General features: G+C 42.9%; 1 protein-coding gene across 16 annotated transcripts in view; it reads left to right on the forward strand.

Moving 5' to 3' along the window:
* The window catches only part of AOPEP (aminopeptidase O (putative)), a 407,649-nt gene that overhangs the window by 74,281 nt on the left and 310,456 nt on the right, over nt 1–22,912 (forward strand). For all 16 annotated transcript variants that reach the window (XM_062208534.1, XM_062208541.1, XM_062208543.1 and 13 more), the window contains exons 4-5: nt 12,682–12,835; nt 18,242–18,487. In XM_062208534.1, the coding sequence (XP_062064518.1) occupies nt 12,682–12,835; nt 18,242–18,487 (400 nt within the window). The remainder of the gene's footprint in view (nt 1–12,681; nt 12,836–18,241; nt 18,488–22,912) is intronic.

Genomic DNA, 22,912 nt, shown 5'->3' on the forward strand with positions numbered 1-22,912 from the left:
AGATTCTAATAAAGGTGCTGGGCCACAATGTGATTGGGCCCTCTTATGACTGGGATTCTTGGTGACCCCCTGTTGCATTAACAGTGTTTTTGCTTGGAAGTAGTTTCAGTTCCTACTATATCCCCAAGTCTCATCTGTTATAGGTACTAGGTGAGTTTGGTGCAAGAACAGTGAAACCTCAGATCAAAAATTCATTGCGTACATGGGGAGAAACCTGTTGTGTATAGATCATGTTTTACTCACTAGAGTAGTGGGCAGTGCCTGCCTACTCCTTATCTCTGAATTGCCTCTTTCTTTCTTCCTAGTTAACATTTTACCACTTTAATAGTATCCCAGAACCAAAATATGGTTTTCAAAGATTACCTTTTAATAAATTGTTTTTAATTATAATTGTTTTATATTAAAAATACAGTATTTAAGAACAAAATAATTCTGTTGATTTTCTTACACTGTCTCCACAAATACCAGCCCTGGGTATCTCCCACCCAAACCATTTCTCCAGCTGAAGTAATCACTTTCACCTGCTTGAGCTAATAATTTGATGTTCACCTCCATGCTGTTCAGTAGAGTGCTTGATTGTTCAGGGTCAGTCTTTCCACCTTGGCAGTTAAGGATTTAATGCTGGAGGTTTTTCAAGATGGCAGAATAGGGAGGGAGCTTACTGCTGTAGTCTAGGGGAAGATAGTTAAAAAGTGGTGAGAGTGCAATCTCAGGGAAGCATTAGGGAGAAAACATCAGAGGAAACTCCACTCAAGTGAGAGGGACGCTGTGGACCTACATGGGGGTGTGGGCACACACAGCTCAGAACCCCAACAGCTGAGATCCTCAGCACCAGCACTGGAGTGAGGTGAGACCAGACTGCAGCAGCCCAAGTCACTGGCAATAAAGCTGTGGGAGGAACCTGGCGTGAGTCCAGCTAGGAGCCCTGTGGGAGACAGTGTACCTGTCAACCTAGAGGGAAAAAATAGGGGCATGTTTCTCTCTCTCCGATCACCTGGCACTGGTATCCTGTAACTAGCTGAGAGAGGGCAGGTGCGATTTTGGACATACATAACAGCTGTACCGGCTCATGTTTGTGCACCCAACAACCAGCAGAGAGGAGATGCCTGAGTCTGGTTGGGAGAACTGACGGGGCTGGGTGCTTGTGACTGTGGAAGCCTTGTGTGCCAGGACTGTGAAAACACTGTGGCTGCATGGAAGTGCGCAGGGTGTGGCTGGGACTTTGGGCAGTCAATGTGCACAGCTCCACATGCTTGGGGCTCCCTGATTCTGTGGTGAGAATCATTGCTGCAGGATCCATGCTTGCACAGAGGACTGCACAGATCCTTTTTGTGGTTCTTGTCAGCGTGAATGAATACTGCACCCACTGGGGCTAGCACCCATGTATTGGTCTCCTTTGAGGAGAGGAGGTGAGCATGAGAATATGCCAAAAGAGCAGAACAGACTTCCCCTCTGATTTAAAAAAAAAAAGAGGAGATTTACTATGCCCAACTTGGGTATCACCTTGGACACTCCCCTGACCTTGGAGCACTGAACAGAGCTCCTTGACCACACCCAGCACATGCCTCTGGGTATTCACTGCAAGAGTGAATAAGCCACAGAGGCATAGTACTAAGATAAAAGCCATCACGGTGGGAAGAGGCAACAATTAGCTCCGTAAATGCCTAATAATAAAAGCAGCAGTTCAAGAAACAAGAACAGGGAAGACAACATGATGCCCCCAAAAGAACACAATACTTCAGTACTAGAATGTGAAGATAAAGAGATTAACAAAATGCCAGAAACAGAATGCAAAAAAATTGATCGTAGGATTACTTAGAAGTAATCAGAAGCAAATTTATGAACTAATGAAATCCATACATAACATGAATGAAAATTTTTACTGTGAAATTGAGATTTTTAAAGAAGAAATAAGAATGAAATATTGGAAATGAGGAATTCAACAGAACAAATAAAAGATATGATGGAAAGCCTTAAGAACAGGCTAAGAGAGGCAGAAGAAAGAATATCTGAGTTGGAACACAAATCTCTGGAAAGTTTACAGTCAGACCAAAAAAAAGGAGAAGAAGAAGAAATTAGAAAACTAAAAAACAGTGTTGGAGATTCATGGGATACTATCAAATGACCCAACATACTGGTCTTAGGAGTTCTTGAAGGTGTGGAAAAAAATGGATTAGAAGGCCTTTTTAGTAAAATACTTACAGAAAATTTCCTTAATTTGGAGAAAGAAAGGGATGTCCAAATACAGGAAGCACATGGAACAAATAGACATGACCATGACCAGAAAGGATATTCACTGTGACACATTGTAGTCAAACTCTCCTCAGTAAAACATAAAGAAAAGATTTTAAAATGTGCACAGGTAAAATGCCAAATTACTTCAGAGGAACTCCAATTAGACTCACAGCTGACAGGCTAGGAGAGAATGATGAGATATATTCTAAGTCTTAAGAGAAAAAAACTGTCAATCCAGAATGCTGTACCCTACAAAGCTCTCATTTATGAATGAAGGTGAAATAAAAACCTTCCATAACAAACAGAAGTTGAAAAAATTTGTCACTACTCATCAAGCCTTACAAAAGGTGCTTAGGGATGTGCTACACACAGAAACATGATCATCACAATGAAAGAAGGCAGAAAATATCCCAGTAAAAGTAAAAAGAAGATCCAAAGTAAAGAATAGAAATATTTATGTGAAAACAGCAGGGCCAAGTTGTTACTTATCGATAGTCACCTTAAATGTAAATGGCCTCAACTCTCCAGTTAAAAGATACAGAATGACTGAATGGATTAAAAAACAAGACCCATCTATTTGCTGCCTACAAGAAACACATCTCACACTGCCTACAAGAAACACATCTCACCAACAAAGATGCATGCAGACTGAAAGTGAAAGGTTGGAAAAAGATATTCCAGTCTAACAGAAACCAAAAAAGAGCTGGTGTAGCAATCCTAATATCAGACAAAATAGACTTCAACACAAAAAAAAAGGGACAAAAAAGGGCACTATGTGATGATTAAGGGATCAATTCAACAGGAAGATATGACTTTTAGAAATGTATGTGTACCAAGTTACAGGTCACCTAGCTATTTAAAAGAAATGTTAATGATCTAAAGGGAGACACAGACTCCAATACAGTAGTAATGGGGGGGCTTTAGTACTCCACTTTCAGCAATAGACAGATCAATCAGACTGAACTTCAAAACAACAGAGTCAATTGACACTATAGACCAAATGGACCTAACAGATACCTACAGAACTTTTCATCCTACAGGTGCAGAATACACATTCTTGTCACCAGTACATGGAACTTTTTCTAGGGTAGACCACATGCTAGGCCATAAAGCAAGTTTCAGCAACTTCAAAATAATTGAAATCATACCATGCATCTTCTCTGACCACAATGAAATGAAGCTGGTAATCAACAACTCAGGAATCTCTAGAACATATGTAGACATGTGGAGACTGAACAACATGTGCCTGAAGGAAACAATGGGTCATTGAAGAAATCAAAAAGAAATCAAACAACTTCTGAAAATGAAGATGACAGTACATCATATCAAAACATATGATATAGCAAAAGCAGTGATTTTTTTAAAGATTTCTTTTTTTATTTGAAAGTCAGAGTTACAGCCGGCGCCGTGGCTTTACAGGCTAATCCTCCGCCTTGCGGTGCCGGCACACCCAGTTCTAGTCCCGGTTGGGTTGCTGGATTCTATCCCGGTTGCCCCTCTTCCAGGCCAGCTCTCTGCTATGGCCCGGGAAGGCAGTGGAGGATGGCCCAAGTCCTTGGGCCCTGCACCCACATGGGAGACCAGGAGAAGCACCTGGCTCCTGGCTTTGGATCAGTGCGATAAGCTGGCCACAGCAGCCATTGGAGGGTGAACCAACAGCAAAAAGGAAGACCTTTCTCTCTGTCTCTCTCTCTCTCTCACTATCCACTCTGCCTGTCAAAAAGAAAAAAAAAAAAAGAAAGTCAGAGTTACACAGACAGAAGGAGAGGCAGAGAGAGAGAGAGACAGAGAGAAAGAGAGAGAGGAAGGTCTTCCATCCTTTGGTTCACTCCCCAAATGGCTGCAATGGCCAGAGCTGTGCCAACCCAAAGCCAGGAGCCAGGATCTTCTTTCAGGTCTTCCACTTGGGTGCAGGGACCCAAGGCCTTGGGCCATCTTCCATTGCTTTCTCAGGCCATAGCAGAGAGCTGGATCAAAGTGGAACAGCTGGGACTTGAACTGGCGCCCATATGGATGCTGGCACTTGGCTTTACCTGCTATGCCACAGCGCCGACCCCCAAAAGCAATGTTGAGAGGAAAGTAGGGTAGGCCGGTGCTGCAGCTCACTTGGCTAATCCCTCCACCTGCGGCACAGGCATCCCAGGTTCTAGTCCCGATTGGAGTGCCAGATTACTGTCCTGGTTGCTCCTCTTCCAGTCCAGCTCTCTGCTGTGGCCCAGGAAGGCAGTGGAGGATGGCCCAAGTGCTTGGGCCCCTGTACCCACATGGGAGACCAGGAGGAAGCACCTGGCTCCTGGCTTTGGATCGGCACAGTGCACAGGCCGTAGCACCCATTTGGGAGGTGAACCAATGGAAGGAAGACCTTTTTCTCTGTCTCTTTCTCACGATCTAACTCTGCCTGTCAAAAAAAAAAAAAAAAAGTGGAAAGTAGGCGATTGGTGCCTACATCAAGAAATTGGAAAGACACCAAATAAATGAACTATCAATGCATCTCAAGGACCTAGAAAAACAACAGCAAACCAAAACCAAAACTAGTAGGAGAAAAGAAATAATTAAAATTACAGAAGAAATAAACCAACTTGAACCAAGAAAACAATACAAAAATCAATGAAATGAAAAACCAGTTTTTTGAAAAAATAAAGTTGACAACACCATTAGTCCAACTAACCAAACAAAAAAAAAGAGGGACAAGACCCAAATCAATAAAATTAGAGATGAAAAAGGAAAGGAAATGTAACAACAGACACCACAGAAATAAAAAGAATCATTACTATAAAGAGCTGTATGCCAACAAATCTGGAAACCTAGAAGAAATGGATGGATTCCTGAACACATACAACCTACCTAAACTAAGCCATGAAGACAATAAACAGACCAATAGCCAAGACAGAAATTGAACCAGTTATAAACCCTCTGAACAAAAAAAGCCCAGGACTGGATGGCTTTCTACCAGACATTTAAAGAAGAACTAACTCCAATTCTTCTCAAGCTATTCAAAATAATTGAAAGTGAGGGAATCATCCCAAACTCCTCCTAGGAAGCCAGCATCACCTTAATTCCTAAACCCGAAAATGATACAACAGAAAAATAGAACTACAGAGCAATTTCCTTGATGAACATAGATGCAAAAATCTTCAACAAAATACTAGCCAATCAAATCTAACAGCACATCAGAAAGATCATTCACCTGAACCAAGTGGGGTATATCCCAGGTATGCAGGGATGGTTCAACATTACAAATCAATGTGATACATCACATTAACAAACTGAAGAACAAAAACCATATGGTTTTCTCAATAGATGCAGAGAAAGCATTTGATAAAATATAATACTGTTTCATGATGAAAACTTGGTACAGAAGGAATTTTGATAAAACTTGCTAATAGAAGGAACATTCCTTAATACAATCAAAGCAATTTATGACAAACCCATGGCCAGTGTTTTATTTAAATGAGCAGAGGACTTACACAGACATTTTTCAAAAGAGGAAATCCAGATTCCCCAACAGCCACATGAAAAAAATGCTCAGGATCACTAGCCATCAGGGAAATGCGTATCAAAACCGCAATGAGGTTTTACCCATCCCCATTAGAATGACTTTCATACATAAATCAACAAAAAACAAATGCTGGCAATGATGTGGGGGAAAAAGTACCCTTATCCACTGTTAGTTGGAACGTACACTGGTACAGCCACTGTAGAAGACATCTAAATGTCTCAGAAATCTGAATATAGACCCACTGTGTGACCCAGCCATGCCACTCCTTGGAATTTATCCAAAGGAAATTAAATCTGCATATGAAAGAGTTATCTGTACCACCTTGTATTTATTGCAGCTCACTTCATAATAGCTAAGACATGGAATCAACCCAAATGGAATCAACTGAAAACTGGATAAAGAAATTATGGTATATGTACACCATGGAATACTACACAGTGGCTAAAAAAATTGAAATACTGTTGATTGCAACAAAATGGATGAAACTGGAAAAAATCATACTTAGTGAAATAAGCCAAGCCCAAAAGGACAGATACCATATGTTCTCCCTGATCTGTGGTAACTAATAGAGCACCTAAAAGGTAATAGAAGTGAAATTAACAGTTTTAGGTACAATGACTTCTAATAGCCCTTGTCTCTACTGTTGAGGAACAGGATTTGTTGCTGCTGTTGTTTTTTGTTTTTCATTTAATTTGTTGAACTCTTTACTTACTATAGAGTTAATATAAAGTTAATTGGAAATAGATCGAATAGGAATAGGAGAAAGAGGAGGAAGTGGAGTGGGAGTGTGGGCAGATACAGTGGGAAAAATTGCTGTGTTCCTAAAGTTGTATTTATGAAATACATGACATTTGTATTCCTTAAATAAAAGGTTTCTGGGGGAAAAAAAGGATTTAGTGTTCCCTGTCCTCCTCTTACCTCATAATACAGGTGTTCTTCCCCAAATCCTATCATCATGTCAATTAGATCAATATTTTTTCATTTATGGAAGCATATGAGTGTGCTTCAAAAAGTTTGTACTAGAGTGAAATTAAAATGTATCTATTTTGGTGCAAACATTTTTTGAAAGCCATGCATGCATTTTCCATGAATTTTTTTATATTTATTTGACAAGTAGAGTTATAGACAGAGAGAGGGAGAGACAGAGAGAAAGTTCTTCCTTCTGTTGGTTCACCCCTTAAATGGCTGCCATGGCCGGCGCTGCGCCGATCCGAAGCCAGGAGCCAGGTGCTTCTTCCTGGTCACCTATGTGGGTGCAGGGGCCCAAGCAATTGGGCCATCCTCCACTGACCCCCCAGGCCACAGCAGAGAGCTGGACTGGAAGAGGAGCAACCGGGACTAGAACCTGGCGCCCATATGGGATGCTGGCGCTGCAGGCGGAGGATTAACCAAATGAGCCACAGTGCCAGCCCCTCCATGAATGTTTTTAAGACCCTCATATGCATAGACTTACAAAATTTTTTGCTCTCAAATAAACTTAATTTTCACTTTAAAAGATTTATTTTTAACTTATTTGAAAGAGTTGGAGGGAGGGAGGGAGACAGAGAGAGAGAGAGAGAGAGAGAGAGAGAGAGAGAATCTACTATCTATCTACTGCTTTACTCCAAATGGCCACAACTGCCAGGGCAAGGCCAGGCCAAAGCCAGGAAACTGGAGCTCCATCTGGGTCTCCCACATGGGTGGCAGGAGTCCGAGTACATGGGCCATCCTCCCCTGGTTTCCCAGGCACATTTGCAAGGAGCTGGATCAGAAGTGGAGCAGCCAGGATAGGAATCAGTGCTCATGTGGGTTGCTGGCGTCACAGGTGGTGGACCAACCCTCTGCACCAGCTCCTAAACTCTTCTTTTAATTCCATTTTCTGTGAACTTTATGAAGTACTTTTGTATTATTATGTATGTTTGTTATGAAGAGCTGAGCCTTGTAGAAAAAATATGATTGTTATTTCTGTGCCATATGTTAATTTTTCTTGGAATTAATAATTTTCTTATTTGATTTTTCCATTTTCCTTTATTTAAAAAAGATTTATTTATATATTTGAAAGGTAGAGCTACAGAGAGGCAGAGCTATTGAGAGAGAGCGAGAGAGAGAGCGAGAGAGAGATCTTCCATCCACTGGGTCACTCCCCAAATGTCTGCCATAGCCAGGGCTGGGCCAGGTCAATACCATGAGCCAGAAACTCCAACAGGGTCTCCCACATGAGTAGTAGATGCCCGAGTACTTGGACCATCTTTCACTGGTGGGATTTAAACTGGCACTCATGCTGCCTTAAGGGATGCTGGTGTTGCAGGCAGAGGCTTAACCCCGTCAGGTTTTCTCTTAATTTCATCTTCCTGAAACCACCTCTCGAGGCTCTTTAACCTGCCTGGCTGGGCACACATTGCCCTTTCTACACAGCTGGCCTCACTCACCTTTCTGGAGCATTCCATGGGCTCCCCTTGCTTCTCTTCTGTAGTGGCTCATTTGTCTTCCTCTTCCTTGATTTACTACCTCTTTTTGAAGCATATTTTACATACTCCAGTAAATTCTGGAGAATATGATATGTAGGAACTGAATTTTTTGTGAGACTCTGTGTGTCTGAAATGTCTCCCCCTCTCCTTCTAGGAGCTCGTAGGATACTGTTTTTCCTCAGCTTCTAAATTTCTTTTTTTTTTTTTTTAAATTGAAGTGCTTTATTTTATGTACAAAGAGCTGGTATGACTTTCCATAGTGCTGACATCTTGGAGAACCCATTCAAGGAGAATGACAACAGTCCAAGTTAAGCCGATATCCTTTGTGTACTGATGGAAACACTGGCAGCACATGTTAACCCTGTATTTCCGGATCAGTCCGTGCTGGTTTGAGCAGATGTGGCAAGAGCCGGAACACTGGCCGAATTTTCACGGATAGCTCCAGTAGAGCTGCAGTTGGCCCATCTTGCTTTCAGGAGTGCAACGAGGCAAAGAAGGCAGCTTCTAAATTTCAGATGCTACATCTTGATGTGGGTTGATTTGTATCCTGCATCCTGGAGATTTTGTGTCTTTTGAGTCTGGAAACTCATGCTGTCTTGAGTGTGGAGCAGTTTTCTCAAATCATTTGGCTGAGGGTTTCCTCAGTTGTCCCTTTGGAGCTTATGAGAGGTCTTCAAAAAGTTAGTGGAAAATATGTATTGTAAAAAAAAAAAAATCTGCATGGATTCAAAAGATTTTTTGCACCAAAATAAACTTATCTTCTTATTTTTTTTATTTGACAGGTAGAGTTATAGACAGTGAGAGAGAGACAGAGACAAAGGTCTTCCTTCCGTTGGTTCACTCCCCGAATGGCCACTATGGCCAGTGCTGTGCCGATCAAAAGCCAGGAGCCAGGTGCTTCCTCCTGGTCTTCCATGCGTGTGCAAGGACCCAAGCACTTGGGCCATCCTCCACTGCCTTCCCAGGCCACAGCAGTGAGCTGAACTGGAAGAGGAGCAACCGGGACAGAATCCGGCTCCCCAACCGGGACTAGAACCCGGGGTGCCAGTGCCGAAGGCAGAGGATTAGCCAAGTGAGCCACGGTGCTGGCCATAAACTTATCTTTTTAATTTCACTTTTCCATGGACGTTTTGAAGTGCCTGTGTATATTACGTGGATGTTGGACCTCCTGAACTTCACTTGTGTTTTCCTCATCTGTTTATCTTTGTTTGCTCTACCCTGTGGCAGATTCCCTCAGCTTTGTATTCTATCCTTTCCTTTATATGGAGTTTTTTTCTTCTACCATGTTTTTAATTTTCTTTACTTTTGAATACTTTTTTTTAAGAAAAATACTATACTGTAATTATTTCAGGACCACGGTAAATTCTGTTAATTCTTGGTATTTGTATGCTTGGTATGTTTTGAAATTTTCTCATGCATGGCCACTGTTCTCCAAGTTACTTGTTTCTGTTTATTTTTTGGTCTCTCAGTCTTGGATTAGAGACTTTCTAAAGATACCTGGGGGTGCTTTATTTGTGTGCATGCATTTAGGAGTAGGGGACTAAAATACTGATTGGAAGTTCTGAGCGTACACACAGGATGTGTACACTGAGCTTCTCTGTAGGCTGATCGTAGGGAATCTCCCATGTCAGTATCCTTGGACACCTTCTCTTGGGTGGGTAGCTTCCTCAAGTCTCCAGCTTGGAGGTGAAAGCCTGGCTGACAGTGTTCTGGGAACGGGTAAGGGGACATGGTTGATGGTCTGTGCATCCCATAGGCATGTGTTTATCTAATCCCGTTGATTTGCCTTCAGCTATGTTGTTCCTTCCCCACACCACACCCCCCCAGTACAGAGGTGCTCTCTTACAAGCCCTCCTATTATTTGCTGGGGCATATGGGGGAATGAGCTGATAGCCCAGGTGTTCAGAGTCAGGGAGGTCACCTGTGGATCTGAGCACTCCATAGCTCAATGTTTAGGCAGGCCTGCTTAGTTTAGCACTTTCTCCATACCAGAGCCTTTTGGGACTGTTTCTAGCAGGTGAAATGAGGTGGGTATTATCTCCCCTCATTGCTAATTTAGGGTTCTGGTCTGCCATGTCATTTGCTACTCTTCCATGTGCGTTGTTAGTACGTTGTTGTGTTGTAGTGGTATTTGTAGCTATTGTCTCCTGTTTTATTTTCCCTGTTCTTAACATTGTACACCTTTACAAATCCTTTTATTGTCCTATATTGGAGTCTGGGGAAGGTGGGTGGAGCAAAGTTGGCCTCATGCGTTCAAGCTTTCATTCCTACCTGAACACCTTACTGTTGCTTATTTACCTAGTTACCAAACTCCCAAGGGGCTGAAAATTTTAAAAAGGAAAATTTAGTGGTCCATGGTAAACAATCCATAATGAACTTCAGAGAAAGAATGATAGACTACAGTCCTTTGATTGTAAAAATTCTGTTATTCAGGACTCCTTTTATTAAATTCACAGCTCTTCAAAAGATTCAGTTCTTCCCTCAGCTTCTTTCCTCTTCTTCCATCTCCACTTCCTCCCACCCCCAACTCTGATGTAGCGCTTTGTGCTGTCCAGTCCAAACTGAAGTTCTTTGTGTTTCCTTGGAGAATCAAAAGGGGTATCAAGTTACAGAAAATAAGGTGGTTATGGGAAGGTAGAAATATGAAGGAAGTGGGCACAGGATAGCCTGTCTTTTCAGCTCCATGTCCTACTTTCATCAAGACACTTGTGACTGTCCCTGCTCTCTCCATATTGGCTTGAGATTAAAACAGTGATTCTCTTTAAGGCCGTGGCCCTTCTTTAAGTCCAGTAGGAGCTGAATACATCACTGTGTTAGCTCCAGCACCTCTGAGAATCGTGCCTTCAACTTGTTGGCCACCAAGAGAGGGATCTCAAGAGTGGCCATCATGATTCCAGGAGGAGCAGAGCAAAACTTTTAAGCAAGTCTGAGAAAGTGGCTGCCTTAATGGTGGATTTAGAGCAGTTCTGAGGAAGTCCTTCTGTATTCTTCCTTCAAGAATAACCTCTAACCTCAAATTACTTCCAAATTTGAATTTCACTGGAAGTCATATTTCTTTTTCCCCTTAAGTCTTTGTTTCCTATTTAAAGTTGTATTGCTCATTAGAGGAGCACTATAATGCATTACTTTGCACCTAAATTGGTGGAGTTTAATAAAGATACTATCTACCTTTATGAGATAGTCAGAATTACTTGATAGACAAAGGAGCCCAGCACATGAAGATCAAATTTCTAACCAGTATTGATTTTTACTGGTAAAGCACTTTGAAAAATGTCATTAGGCCTGCTGGCCAGTGTGGTTATGTTAATATTTTGACACTGAATTTGATACCATAGCCACTCACTGACCAAACTGGACATCCCCAAGCCACTCTGTGAGTGCTTAACCTTCTAAAACTTAAAATAAGAAAGAGAATAATAGCCATGTAAAGGAGTTTGTGAGATGGCTGAAACAGTGTTGTCCGATGGCGATATGAGTGCAGAAATGTGTTCACAATATAAGGAAGTATCAACTCGCTATAAGACATTTATCAGTTTTTAGCATGAACTCACAAACAAATGTTATGTTAAATCAAGTTGTATGATACATTCAGATTTCAGAATCCAATTCTAGATATGAGGGAAATATAGTGTTATAAGTTATCAATCACTCACTCCTTTGATAAAAGCTCTAAGCTTTGAACTAAGGGGAGAATACAGGCTCCCAGCCCTGTTCCAAACTAGTAGGGAGTCTTTGATTGCATTTGCCTTCCCTACTCCTGTTTTGCATGTGTTCAAAGAGGAGTGGGAGAGCAGCTAAACAGATAACAAGAATGGGGATAAGACCTGAACCTGCACGGCTCATTGGTTTGAGTTGGAACTAAAAACCAAGGACTCCCTTCCTTAGGCTCATGTGATTTCCACTCATATTGAGTATCTCTTGTCTGAAATGCTTGGGCCCTACCATGTTTCAGATTTTTTCTAACTTGGGAATATTTACTGGTTGAACATCCTTACTCTCAAAATTTGTGATCTGCATCAACTTTAGATTTGTTTGAATTTAATTTGGACAATATGGTTTAGTTATCACACAAAAGTGGTCATTCTTTTGTGAATGGATATTCCTTGAATGAATTGTTGAATTAATATTCAACAAGTATCAGTTAAGCACCTTATTTTATACCAAATACTATGCTAGGCAATCAGCATGAATAAGACACACTCTTCTACTCGAGCATACAATGAAGCCCTTCTGTGTTTGCAGCTCTGAGTGACCACCTCAGCCACCACCCTTTATAGCCTCAGTCTGAGCACTGGGAGAGATCCAATACTCCTTGGCTGCCTTGAAACCATCATCCCTTTTGTGCCTTTCCTGAGTCCTGAAATAATGCCCCTGTAGTGGATGTGACCTGCCTCTTACCAGTTAATCACATGAGCTCTTCACAGTGCCTCAAGAGAAGAAATAGAGGAAGGTTGAGAGCCATGTGTTGCCTCCTTAAAGTTTTTGTCTTTCTGTTTGTAGGATGCTCAAGCTGGCATTACTATGTCACCATGCCAATGCCAGCTTCCACCTTCACAATTGCAGTGGGATGCTGGACAGAAGTGATGCCAGAGACATGCTCATCAGATGATCGACCCTCAAAGAGACCCATCCCATCTTCCAAGGCCGACTTCAGGTTTGTGCTGGGAACTTGCAGAGAAACAAACACTTGAGGGAGCAGTATGATGCATTTCTTCCAGGCACTGGGAATATGAGTCATCCCTGCTGAGAAACTAAACCAAAACAGGATTAATCAAAGCAGGAAAAGCCCTACTGGGAAGGAAAGAGGGTTAAGAGGCAGAAATGTGGGCATATTGTTTATGCAGAAAGAGAGAAGTAGATACAAGTATCTGTATAAATCCTCTGTGTGAAGTCAGGTGAAATATTTTCATACGTTTGGTTAAATGAAAAGCTTCCTTAGATTCAACAATTCCTCTCTCCCTACATGTTAACATGGATTTTCAGTGCTTATATGATCAAAAACATAAGAAGAGGCTGCTTGCCTGATGGATCACTTTGTATACCGCTGTGCTGTTTTGTTTCCAGTGATTGCTGTTACTGGTGCATTGCGGGGATAGCCTCCCTCAGTGGGGCTGGTTGGCCTCCACAGGGGCATGGGACACATGGAAGCCGTCACAAGGCCAAAAGAGGAAAGGGGAATAGAGGCACTGAAGCCGGCATCATGTTTTATTCCCAGGATGAATTGAATCATTCTTCCAATTTACAGAAAGCCATGAAGTCAGTACCTTTGGGTGAAGAAAGCCCTGCAGAATGGCACAGATGGTTAGTCCGCCTTTGAAAACAGCTACGACACACTCTTAGTGCAGACTCCTCTCGTGTCCATCTCTTTAGGAGGCGAGGCCATGTGCTGTCTCTTTTGGTAGGCATATCTTACTGCCTGCATTTTGCCTTTTTGGGAGAAGGGAGGTTCTTCTTGCTCAGGAATACGTCTCTTTTGAGCCATCTTCTCCGAGTTACATGGACTATCCTGGATAGCTTACTACACTTTGCTTACGTCCTCTAGAGGGAAGAAGAGAATTGTGGGCACAAGTGACACACGCTGTTTCTGTGCGAGAACACTTACTATATGAGAGACCTCATGCTCTCTTTCCCTACACTGAGGTCTGAGTAGTCGTCATTTTGCAAATGAGGGCAGCCAGAATTTCTGAGTGAGGACAGATGCCCTGGAGAATCACTTGGATCCACAGTGAACTTGGTATGAGCAAGAAGTGGACTCTTTGTTAAGCCGCCGAAGTGCTGGGGTTGTTTGTTACCATAGCATGTCCTAACTTACCCTGAATTGATACAGAAGCCATTGGTTTCTTGAACTCAGGGAGTCTTGACCTAAATATCATCTCATTGAGCCCTGGAAAGAAGCCTGGAAGCTAGACAGGCTGTATTGTTCCTGTTTTCTAGATAAGGATGCCGAGTCTCAGATAGTAACTTGTTCAGATTCATGTGCCTTTTGAGTAATAATACCTTGGATTCACATCCGCACCTGACTCTCTGGAGAAATGATTCCGAATGTTACCTGGGGACTTTAAAAACTGGTACCCGACATCCATGCATCACCACAGTCTGATACACCTTCCCACCTGAGGAGTCGCCGGCGTGACGCAGCACTGTTACTGATGGTAGGAGTATGTCGTGTTGGAAGGAAAACAGAAGTTAAGTGTAGAAGTTTTGTGTTAACTGCCTTTAAGCCTGAGGGTGCTATCCTTACTAGCTGGATACAGCTTTCTGGGCAAAGCTACACTTCCCGTAAAACGTAGAATGAGGACTTTGCTCCTGGTTTCACAAGCTCATCCTGGTGAAGAAATTCTCTGCTGTCATCTAAAGCCTCGGGGGTGATTGATTCTTAGAGAAGATGTGCAACTGATCACTGCGGGCCTTAGGAAGGCGAGGGGAAGGCAAAGAAAGAAGTGTTACTTTGCCCTTGTAGTGGTGTTCCCTGGAGACACAGGGTGGGGACGTGGGCCACAACCACCGCTCCTTCCTGCCCAGAAGCAGCTGCAGTGGCCTCTCAACTGTCCTTGCATCTGTTATTCTGAAAGGAGGAGAAAATGACCAAACCAAGTGGGGATTCTGGGAGGAGATGATGTCTGCAGTTCCCGATGGGTTCAGGGGAAGGGGTACGTGTGTGCTACTCCTCTCTTGTCCTCCTGACCACAGAACAGAAGGAGATCAAAATAAAGGTTTTGTTATTGGCAGAAGCTGGACTGAGCGAGTGCTTAGGTGCATGGTCTCATGGGCTGTCTAATATTCCACTTCCACACTAAATATATTGACCCACGCAGTTACCAACTCAGCTGGACTGCTGCCGGCCTCCACAACACAGTTGCAGAGCCTGCCTAACACGTGACAGACAGCAGGCCCCAAAGTACGCTCTCAGAGAGCAAGTAGATGCAAATGGAAAGCACAGTGTGGCTGAGCCAGGCCGGTGAGCTGAACGGAGGGCAAGTGCCGCTCCAGGGCAGGTGTTGTCTTGGGGAAGTGGCAGGTTTGGGGAACGGGGCTCTTCCCTCTCTCCCTACCACATCTGATAGACTGTGACTAAGTTTTCCCTTCATTTATCAATGTGCTTGTCTATCAAGACTGCACTGCTGATAAAATAATAGCTTACATTTGCTTCATTGTGTGCTATCTCCAGTCGGCAGAAGTGGCTTTGTGTTTCCCTCCCTCCCTGAGATCTCTGGCTCCGGGCTAAGTTTGCCAGCAGAGGTATTCTGAAGTGCCAATCGCAGTGCTGCTTTTGCTTACGTCCACATCTGGTCCCCCTTGCCTTCCCTAACCCACTTTGTACTTCAAAACTTCCGAAGACCACCAGTTCAATTCGTAGGAATCTAACGTTTACAGGGGTCTCATTTGCTTAAGTGTTCATCTGGGCTCCAGAAATTTGGCCAAAGTGTCGGTCACTGAACTTTTGATCACTGTTCATGTGAGCGAACTCATAGGGAGAACATTCCCTCCTCCAGCTCCAGTTTCACACCGGCTGCAGCCCACTCTAGGTGAGCATTTTAGTAAATGCATTAGTTACGAGGCACTCAGATACACTGTCAAAACTTTATGAATTTTACTCAGCTGCAGTATAACCTTTTCCAGCCACAGGGGGATCTTTGTGCTGTATTCTGTTTAACCTCTCAAGGCCTTTGTTGGGACTATATGGTTTAAGGGCAGCATGGAAACTTGGATAAAGTCCAGAGGAATGCCACAAAAATGATTAAAGGCACAGAAAATGGGCACTGTGAAAAAGAAAAGGCACGGAGGTTCTATAATCTAGAGAGGACTTGGTGGGGGAAGAGAGCTTCTTTAGAGTTATAAAGTGTATGCAAAGATCAAACATCGTTGAGGGTAACGCCGGGCCTGTGGCACTGTTCCTGAAAGCACAGTATTCCCACACCTCTTCAGATACAAGGCTGTCCTGCGAAGGAAGGCTCCTGTGGCTAGCTGTCATAGCCATAGATCCTTTCAGGTTGTTTTTTGTTTCTTTGTTTAATTAGAGAGAGAGGGAGAGAGAGCTGCTACATGCTAGTTCACTCCCTAAGTGCCCACAATGGCAGAGAATGTGTCAGGCCTGGAACCAGGACCAGGAACTTTTAATCTGGGAGCCCAACTACTTGGGCCATCACCACTGCCTGTCAAAGTTTGCATTAGCAGGAAGCTGGAGTTTGGAATTAGAGCCAGGAATTGAACTGATATACTCTGAAGTGGGACATGGACATATTTTTAAAAAAGATTTATTTATTTATTTGAAAGACAGAGTTACAGAGAGGCAGAGGCAGAGAGAGAGAAGTCTTCCATCTGCTGGTTTACTCCCCAAAGGGCTGCAAAGGCTGAAGCCAGGAGCCAGGAGCCAGGCGCTTCTTCCGGGTGCAGGGGCCCAAGGACGTGGGCCATCTTGTACTGCCCTCCCGGACCCTAGCAGAGAACATCTGCTGAAGCCCAAGTTTCCTGATCCTTGTGTGAGAGCCCACATGTTGTTGCCCTGACACCATTTTCATTTTTATTGGGAAACTTACTGGTCTCACTTGTCCATAGCTTGGATGACTTAAAGTTCTTCATCTTCTCCTTGGATTTCTCATGCAAAATAATGTTCATTCATGCAACCAGAATAATCTAATATGTTCTGAAAGCTTTTCAGTAGAGAGTGTATGAGCTTGACCTACTATAGCAGATTGCATACCTGTGTAAACACATTAGAAAAAGATATTGTGCTGGTGAATTCAAGGACTGGCCTTTTTCACTGTGCTGGAATTGATGTGGCAACTCAGTGTTTGTCATGAGGGAGAAGCTGCAGGCTTTCAGTTCAGTGTTTACCACTGGTATTGTCAGTTCAGAGATGTCGGCCTGAGTTCTGTGTCCACTGTTCCTCCTCTTTTCACCTTATCCTGGCAGAAGCTTTCGTGGGTCTTGCCTCTGCAGAGATGAAGCGTCATTGGGCTGGAAGCTGTATTCTGTTCACCATGCTGGTGAAGGGCGAGCTTTCCTTACATAGCCCCATGGGTCTTTTTAGCTGGCCTTGGATGGATGGAAGGCACTTCATAAATTTGGAGAGGAATTTCTGTTGCAGGCTGCCCATATTGGGACATGCTAGTTCTTTCAGATTTTTTTTTTTCAGTGTCCATTGTGAATCAAATAAGCACCTATAGTTAGAATTATAATTTTTAATTTAAAATTAGAGGGGCTTTCCATTGTGTTTGAATAAAGACCCGTTGACAGGTGAAAAAACAGAGTTCCCTTTGATGTAGGTTTCTTTGGGTTGATAAGTTCTTTTGAGGCCTGTGAGTCAGGTTCTAGGAATTCTCTTTCAGCCCCGCCTTTGGCATAATAACTGGCAGTGGTCAGATGGTACGGGCTGGGCTCTGGTCTGTTTTCCTTAAAAGGTTGACTTGGTTAAATTTGTACTTAAAGTGAATTTGAGAAAATACTCCATCAAAAGTACTTCAATATTCTTTAACAGCAACCTTTGACGGGCTTTATAGAGAATACCTAGGTTACATTTTAGTAAAATGAGTTGTGTTCTTTGGAAAAAGTTTGAACCTGTAGCTGCAGTGTGGTGCACATTCTACTTGAGTCCGAGTCTTTCAATCTAGGAATTTTCAGAACAGGGTCTTGAATTTGGCAGCATCGTCCCTTCCTTTCTGTGTCATGGATCTTACTTGATTGGCAGAGATTTTTCGTATGGTGATATGTGAAAGCACGTTACTGAGAGCAGTAATTATTTTTGTTTTGATGGGAATTTGTTTTGTTGTTTTGCCTCTTGAGCTCACCTCCCCCAGTTTATTCTAAAACAAGATTTTACCATTTCACTTAAATTGAACCTCCTCAATTGATGTGAGCGTGTCAGTAAGTATTGTGATTTTTACTGCTTCACAGAAGCGGAGGAACCTAGAATTCAGATGCAGTCTTTGCTGTATGAACCTGTCTGAACCACTGCCTCCTTACAGCTGTCAATGTCTACGTGATCTCCGTACCACCACGGCAAGCAGAATAAGCATGATTTACCACTAAGTGCATCTACCTGTTTCGTGTTGTTCCCCAGATGTGTTGGTGCCTGTGGTCACATGGAATATCCCTGCCGCTTCCAGAATGCTGCTGCCACCACTCAGGAGGTCATTCCTCACAGAGTCTTTGCCCCGCTGTGCCTCAAGGATGCCTGCCAAGAGACCCTTCTGCGGCTGATCCCTTCCTGCCTCTCGGCAGCACATTCTGTGCTGGGAACACACCCCTTCTCCCGGCTGGACGTCCTTGTCGTCCCCGCCAACTTTCCGAGTCTGGGAATGGCCAGGTACGTTGTTCTGTCGTGCCACTTGCACTGCGTGCTCTGGAGATTCTTTGACTATTTCTTGCTTTCCTTGAGCTCTCTTGGAGCCATTGTGTGATTAGCTTGGAAAGACCACAGTTGCTCATGCTTGAACATCTCATTGGTGCCTGTAGGGACAGTGTTCAGGTAGGTTCCCTACGTGTGAGTCTTTGGGTCTCCCTGGCTCAACTCAGACTGCCTTGAAAATAAGAAGCTCACGTTGCTGCTGGAACTGAAAACACATTGTGTCCCTAGGGTGATGTATGTTGGATCATGGCTGATCAGCGGCTGTTAGCTTAGGTGATGAGAGCATAATGCTAATGAGTCCAAGGTCATAGCGTCAGGCTCTGGGCACAGTAACATGACCTGGTCCCAAGGCTGCAGGCTGTTCACCTAATCCTGACCAGCTGTCTCGTCCATTCTCACCACTGGTCACAAGAGTAACAACTTGAGAGCCCCTGTGTCAGAGAGACTGTGGATGGATGAGTGTAAATCCATTCCCACTGCTAGAAAAGCAGCTCAAAACAGGTGGCTTACTGCCAGGGGTGGGGGTGGAGCAGTGGCTTGTCTTGCTATGATTTTTTTTTTTATTTAATACAATAAATGTGTTGTGCTTACTATGACTTGGTTTGGTTTCTATAGAAAATTGAGACCTGCAAGTTGAACCTTTCTCCTGTTGTTTGATTGGCTAAAATCTACTCGTTAATGCCATTATTCACTCACTAATGGTTGGCTGTATTGCACTAAGAAAAGATAGGGAGTGCACTCTGGGTTTTCCTTGGTTATATTTCTATTTGGAAATCTTAATTATTAACAGTGAATATGCTTGACTAAGGATGGGAAAATAAGCTCATCAAAACATGTGACTTTGAGTTTTTCCCTATTAGTCAAGGAACTTTCTGCTGCCAATTAATTTCCATGCTTTTGAGCAGCTGTCATTTGTGGTGTTTTCCCTGAAAACTGCACACATTCTTAGTAAAATCCATGAGTAGAAAAGAACTGACCAGAACATTTGCTTTTGATCTTTACTACATGCATATACTTTTAAAAAGCTGGCTGGCTCGCCTTAATCCTTGAGGAGGTCTGAGAAAGTCATTTAGACTGATTTTTATCCTATATTTATGAAGATAATGGGAATGGAGAAACCAGGATAATTATATATATTTGGTTATGTGCATCATATAATTGTCTTGGATGTCTATATATAGAATTTGTCTTAACGGGGGGCTTCTTTGGTCCCTTTGAAGAGTCTGCTGGACTTAATTTCAGCAGAATTATTGGTGAAGAAAGTGTTGTTCATTAAATGTTTCTCATTTGTACACAGTTTTGAGGGGCCATGTTTATTTGGGAGTTTTCAGAGCTTTATGAGTGTTGCAGTTTCTCGGGGTGTGTTTGCTAACAGTTCCAAGTTCTGGCCCGAGGGAAGCACAGGCAGAGTGCTTTTCATACGGAGGACCTTGTTTTCTATAGCTCCTTCCTGACATTAGTCTGCCAGAACCAGAGTCTGCTGACCTGCAGGCCATTCTATAAAGTGTTTCTTTTCAAGTGTGCATGCCCAAGCAGGTAAGTTCTGTGTTTGCTACTTTTTGAGATATTTAAAGTGATTTAAACATGCTTAACTCTGTATTTTTAAAATAATAAGCCAAAGTACCCTAAGGACAAATGGTACTGGGTACAAATGTCAAAAAACATGATGGTGATAATAACTGAGCAGCAACAAGACTGCTTTTATGCTTAAAAACAGGAGAACCAAACATTTAGAAGTTTGAGGTTGGTTTTCAAATATTGGGGTTCTTTTTGTTGTTGCTTTGTTTTGCTTTGCTTTCTCCTTGTTAGGCTGTGGAAATAAAGTCTGCCCTCGTCTGGATGTTCCCCTGGGCTTCACTGCCATCCCCCATCTTTGAGCGGTGGAAGGGGGTTTGTGGTATCTTGCGCTACCAGATGAGGTGGGGAAGCGGGGAGCGTTTTGTTTTTCCAAACCCTGACTTAAATTGATTCCACTTGCTTGGCTTGACTCTATCGGGATCCCAACACCTTGAGCCACATGCCGCTGAGTGGGGTTTATGACTCAGCTGGCTACTGGGGCCCTGCTGCTTTATTTATGGTCTTGACATTCTGTCAAGCAAAGCCGGAACAAAAACGACGGTCTTGGAGGTCAGTGCTGTACCCTAAACAGAAATAGAGCAACTTGAAGGCTAGGAGGAGCCATCCAAGAAAACCTCCCCACTGAAACTTGCCGTTGTCCTGTTACAGTACACTGAGAGATCAAAGGGTTTCTTGATGAATGAGGTGGTTCTTTCCTGAACCCATGTTTTATAAACATGTATGCAAGATCATAAATTCCATACTCTGGACTTCTTTAGTGATTAGGCCTTAATTATAACAAATACCATTTTATACCACGTGAGCATTAATTTTTGGCAAATGACACTCAACATTCCCACATGAACCAAAATGGCTAAATTAATATTAACCATGTTTTAGGTTTTTTTTTAAAGCTCTATGTTATCTACATAATAGTTTTACTGTATTTTAAAAATCTTGTATGATAGATTGTGTGACTAAGCTTAAAAACTCTGTTTTTGAGCCTGATTCTGATATTTCTTTGACGTGTATGGCTTGATTGTGTGATAATAACAAATCAATATATTGGAAGGTAAATAATACTCAGACAATGTGTTAGAATTTGGAGTGTTTTTCAAACATAGTAAAAACTAGAACATTTGTCAATGTGGCAGCACGGTTTTTGTCACCTTTTAATATAATGGCAGCCATCACTTATCAACCCACACACCCATACTCCAATTGCTTTCTGAATTACTGTTCTAGGAGAGAGGCTTTCGTTCTATTCTGATTCTCAGAAAAAAATCACTAGCTTGCTTTTAAGACACTCTACTGACTGTGTCATACCCACACTTTTCTTATTTGGTATATGTGGACTCTCTGTGTCTGTTTATTTTATTTATTTACTTATTTTTGCTTTCCATGAAGACAAAATCTGCTTATATGAGGAGTTGTGAACTATATATATTTCTTGGGTTGGAGTACTGTGAAGTCTCCTTGAGGATGTGAATGCGTTTTAAGTGAGTCTCGAAGGTATAGAACAACTCTCTTCCTGATGGTATAATTAATATATAATTTTTTCTTTTACAGGCAGAGTTAGACAGTGAGAGAGACAGACAGAGAGAAAGGTCTTTCTTCTGTTGGTTCACACCCCAAATGGCCGCTATGGCCGGTGCGCTGCGCCGATCCGAAGCCAGGAGCCAGGTGCTTCCTCCTGGTCTCCCATGCCGGTGCAGGGCCCAAGCACTTGGGCCATCCTCCACTGCTTTCCCAGGCCACAGCAGAGAGCTGGACTGGAAGAGGAGCAGCTGGGACAGAATCCGGCGCCCCAACCGGGACTAGAACCTGGAGTGCCGGTGCCACAGGTGGAGGATTAGCCTAGTGAGCCTCCTTGCCGGCCAGTTAATCTATAATTATATTCTGCCATTTTCATTGTATCTTTTTTTTGTTCTCAGTGTCTCGGGTAGGGATTGAGTAGCAAGCTGAATTTCCTACTATTGAGAAATCCATGAAAGGAGCTTATCATCATGCTTATATGCTTGGTATACAGTAATATCCTGCAACTGGAATTCTGACAGTTGCTTAAAAATGAACCCCTCCATCTCGCCTCTGGGGGTCGCAGCGAATGCTTTGCTTCACCGTCTCAGCAGTTCATGGCTGCATGTTACAGGGCATAATTAGATGGACAGAATTACCTTGATGTCCAAAATGGTTCTTTTTTTATTCTTTTCCTATATTTGAATTTCAAAAATCTCAAGCAAATTATTTGAGTGCTTTTCTGTTTAAAGCACAGAATCAAAAAGCCATGTGGCCCATAGCTCCGAGTCCCAGTTTGACCATTTGTATGTAGCTTCATTGCTGGTCCCACTGGGAAAATTAGAAGCAAGGGGAGGGGAATGGCAGCAGTGTGGCTGATGATAAGTGACAAATGCTGCTCTCAGCCTTTCCTTCTGATTCTGTACCAGATTGTATCATTCATTTGTTCAGTGTTTATTTATTCATTCTCTCAAGCATGCATGGTGTGCAAGTTTGTACTTATGGTACTGAGCCTATAGGGTACCCTGCAGGGGAAAATTGACAAAGTCCCTGTCCTTATGAAGTGGATGTTTTAGTTAGACGGAAAAAATATAATCCATTGGTACAATAATTAAGGTGTGTGCTATGAAGAAAATAGAGCCAAGTGAGTGACAGAGTGGGAGAACAGGTTACATGGCTAGGATGAGAGAGGGCAATGCTACTTGTGAAGAGGGGCATTTGGAAGGAAAGTGAAGAATGAGAAGGAGCCAGCCTTGGGACCATCCAGTGGAAAGCAAAGGGAGTTCCAGTTCAAAGGCCCCGGAAGGCCTG

The sequence above is a fragment of the Lepus europaeus genome, chromosome 12, assembly GCF_033115175.1.
Source record: "Lepus europaeus isolate LE1 chromosome 12, mLepTim1.pri, whole genome shotgun sequence".
In the NCBI taxonomy this organism is placed as follows: Eukaryota; Metazoa; Chordata; class Mammalia; order Lagomorpha; family Leporidae; genus Lepus; species Lepus europaeus.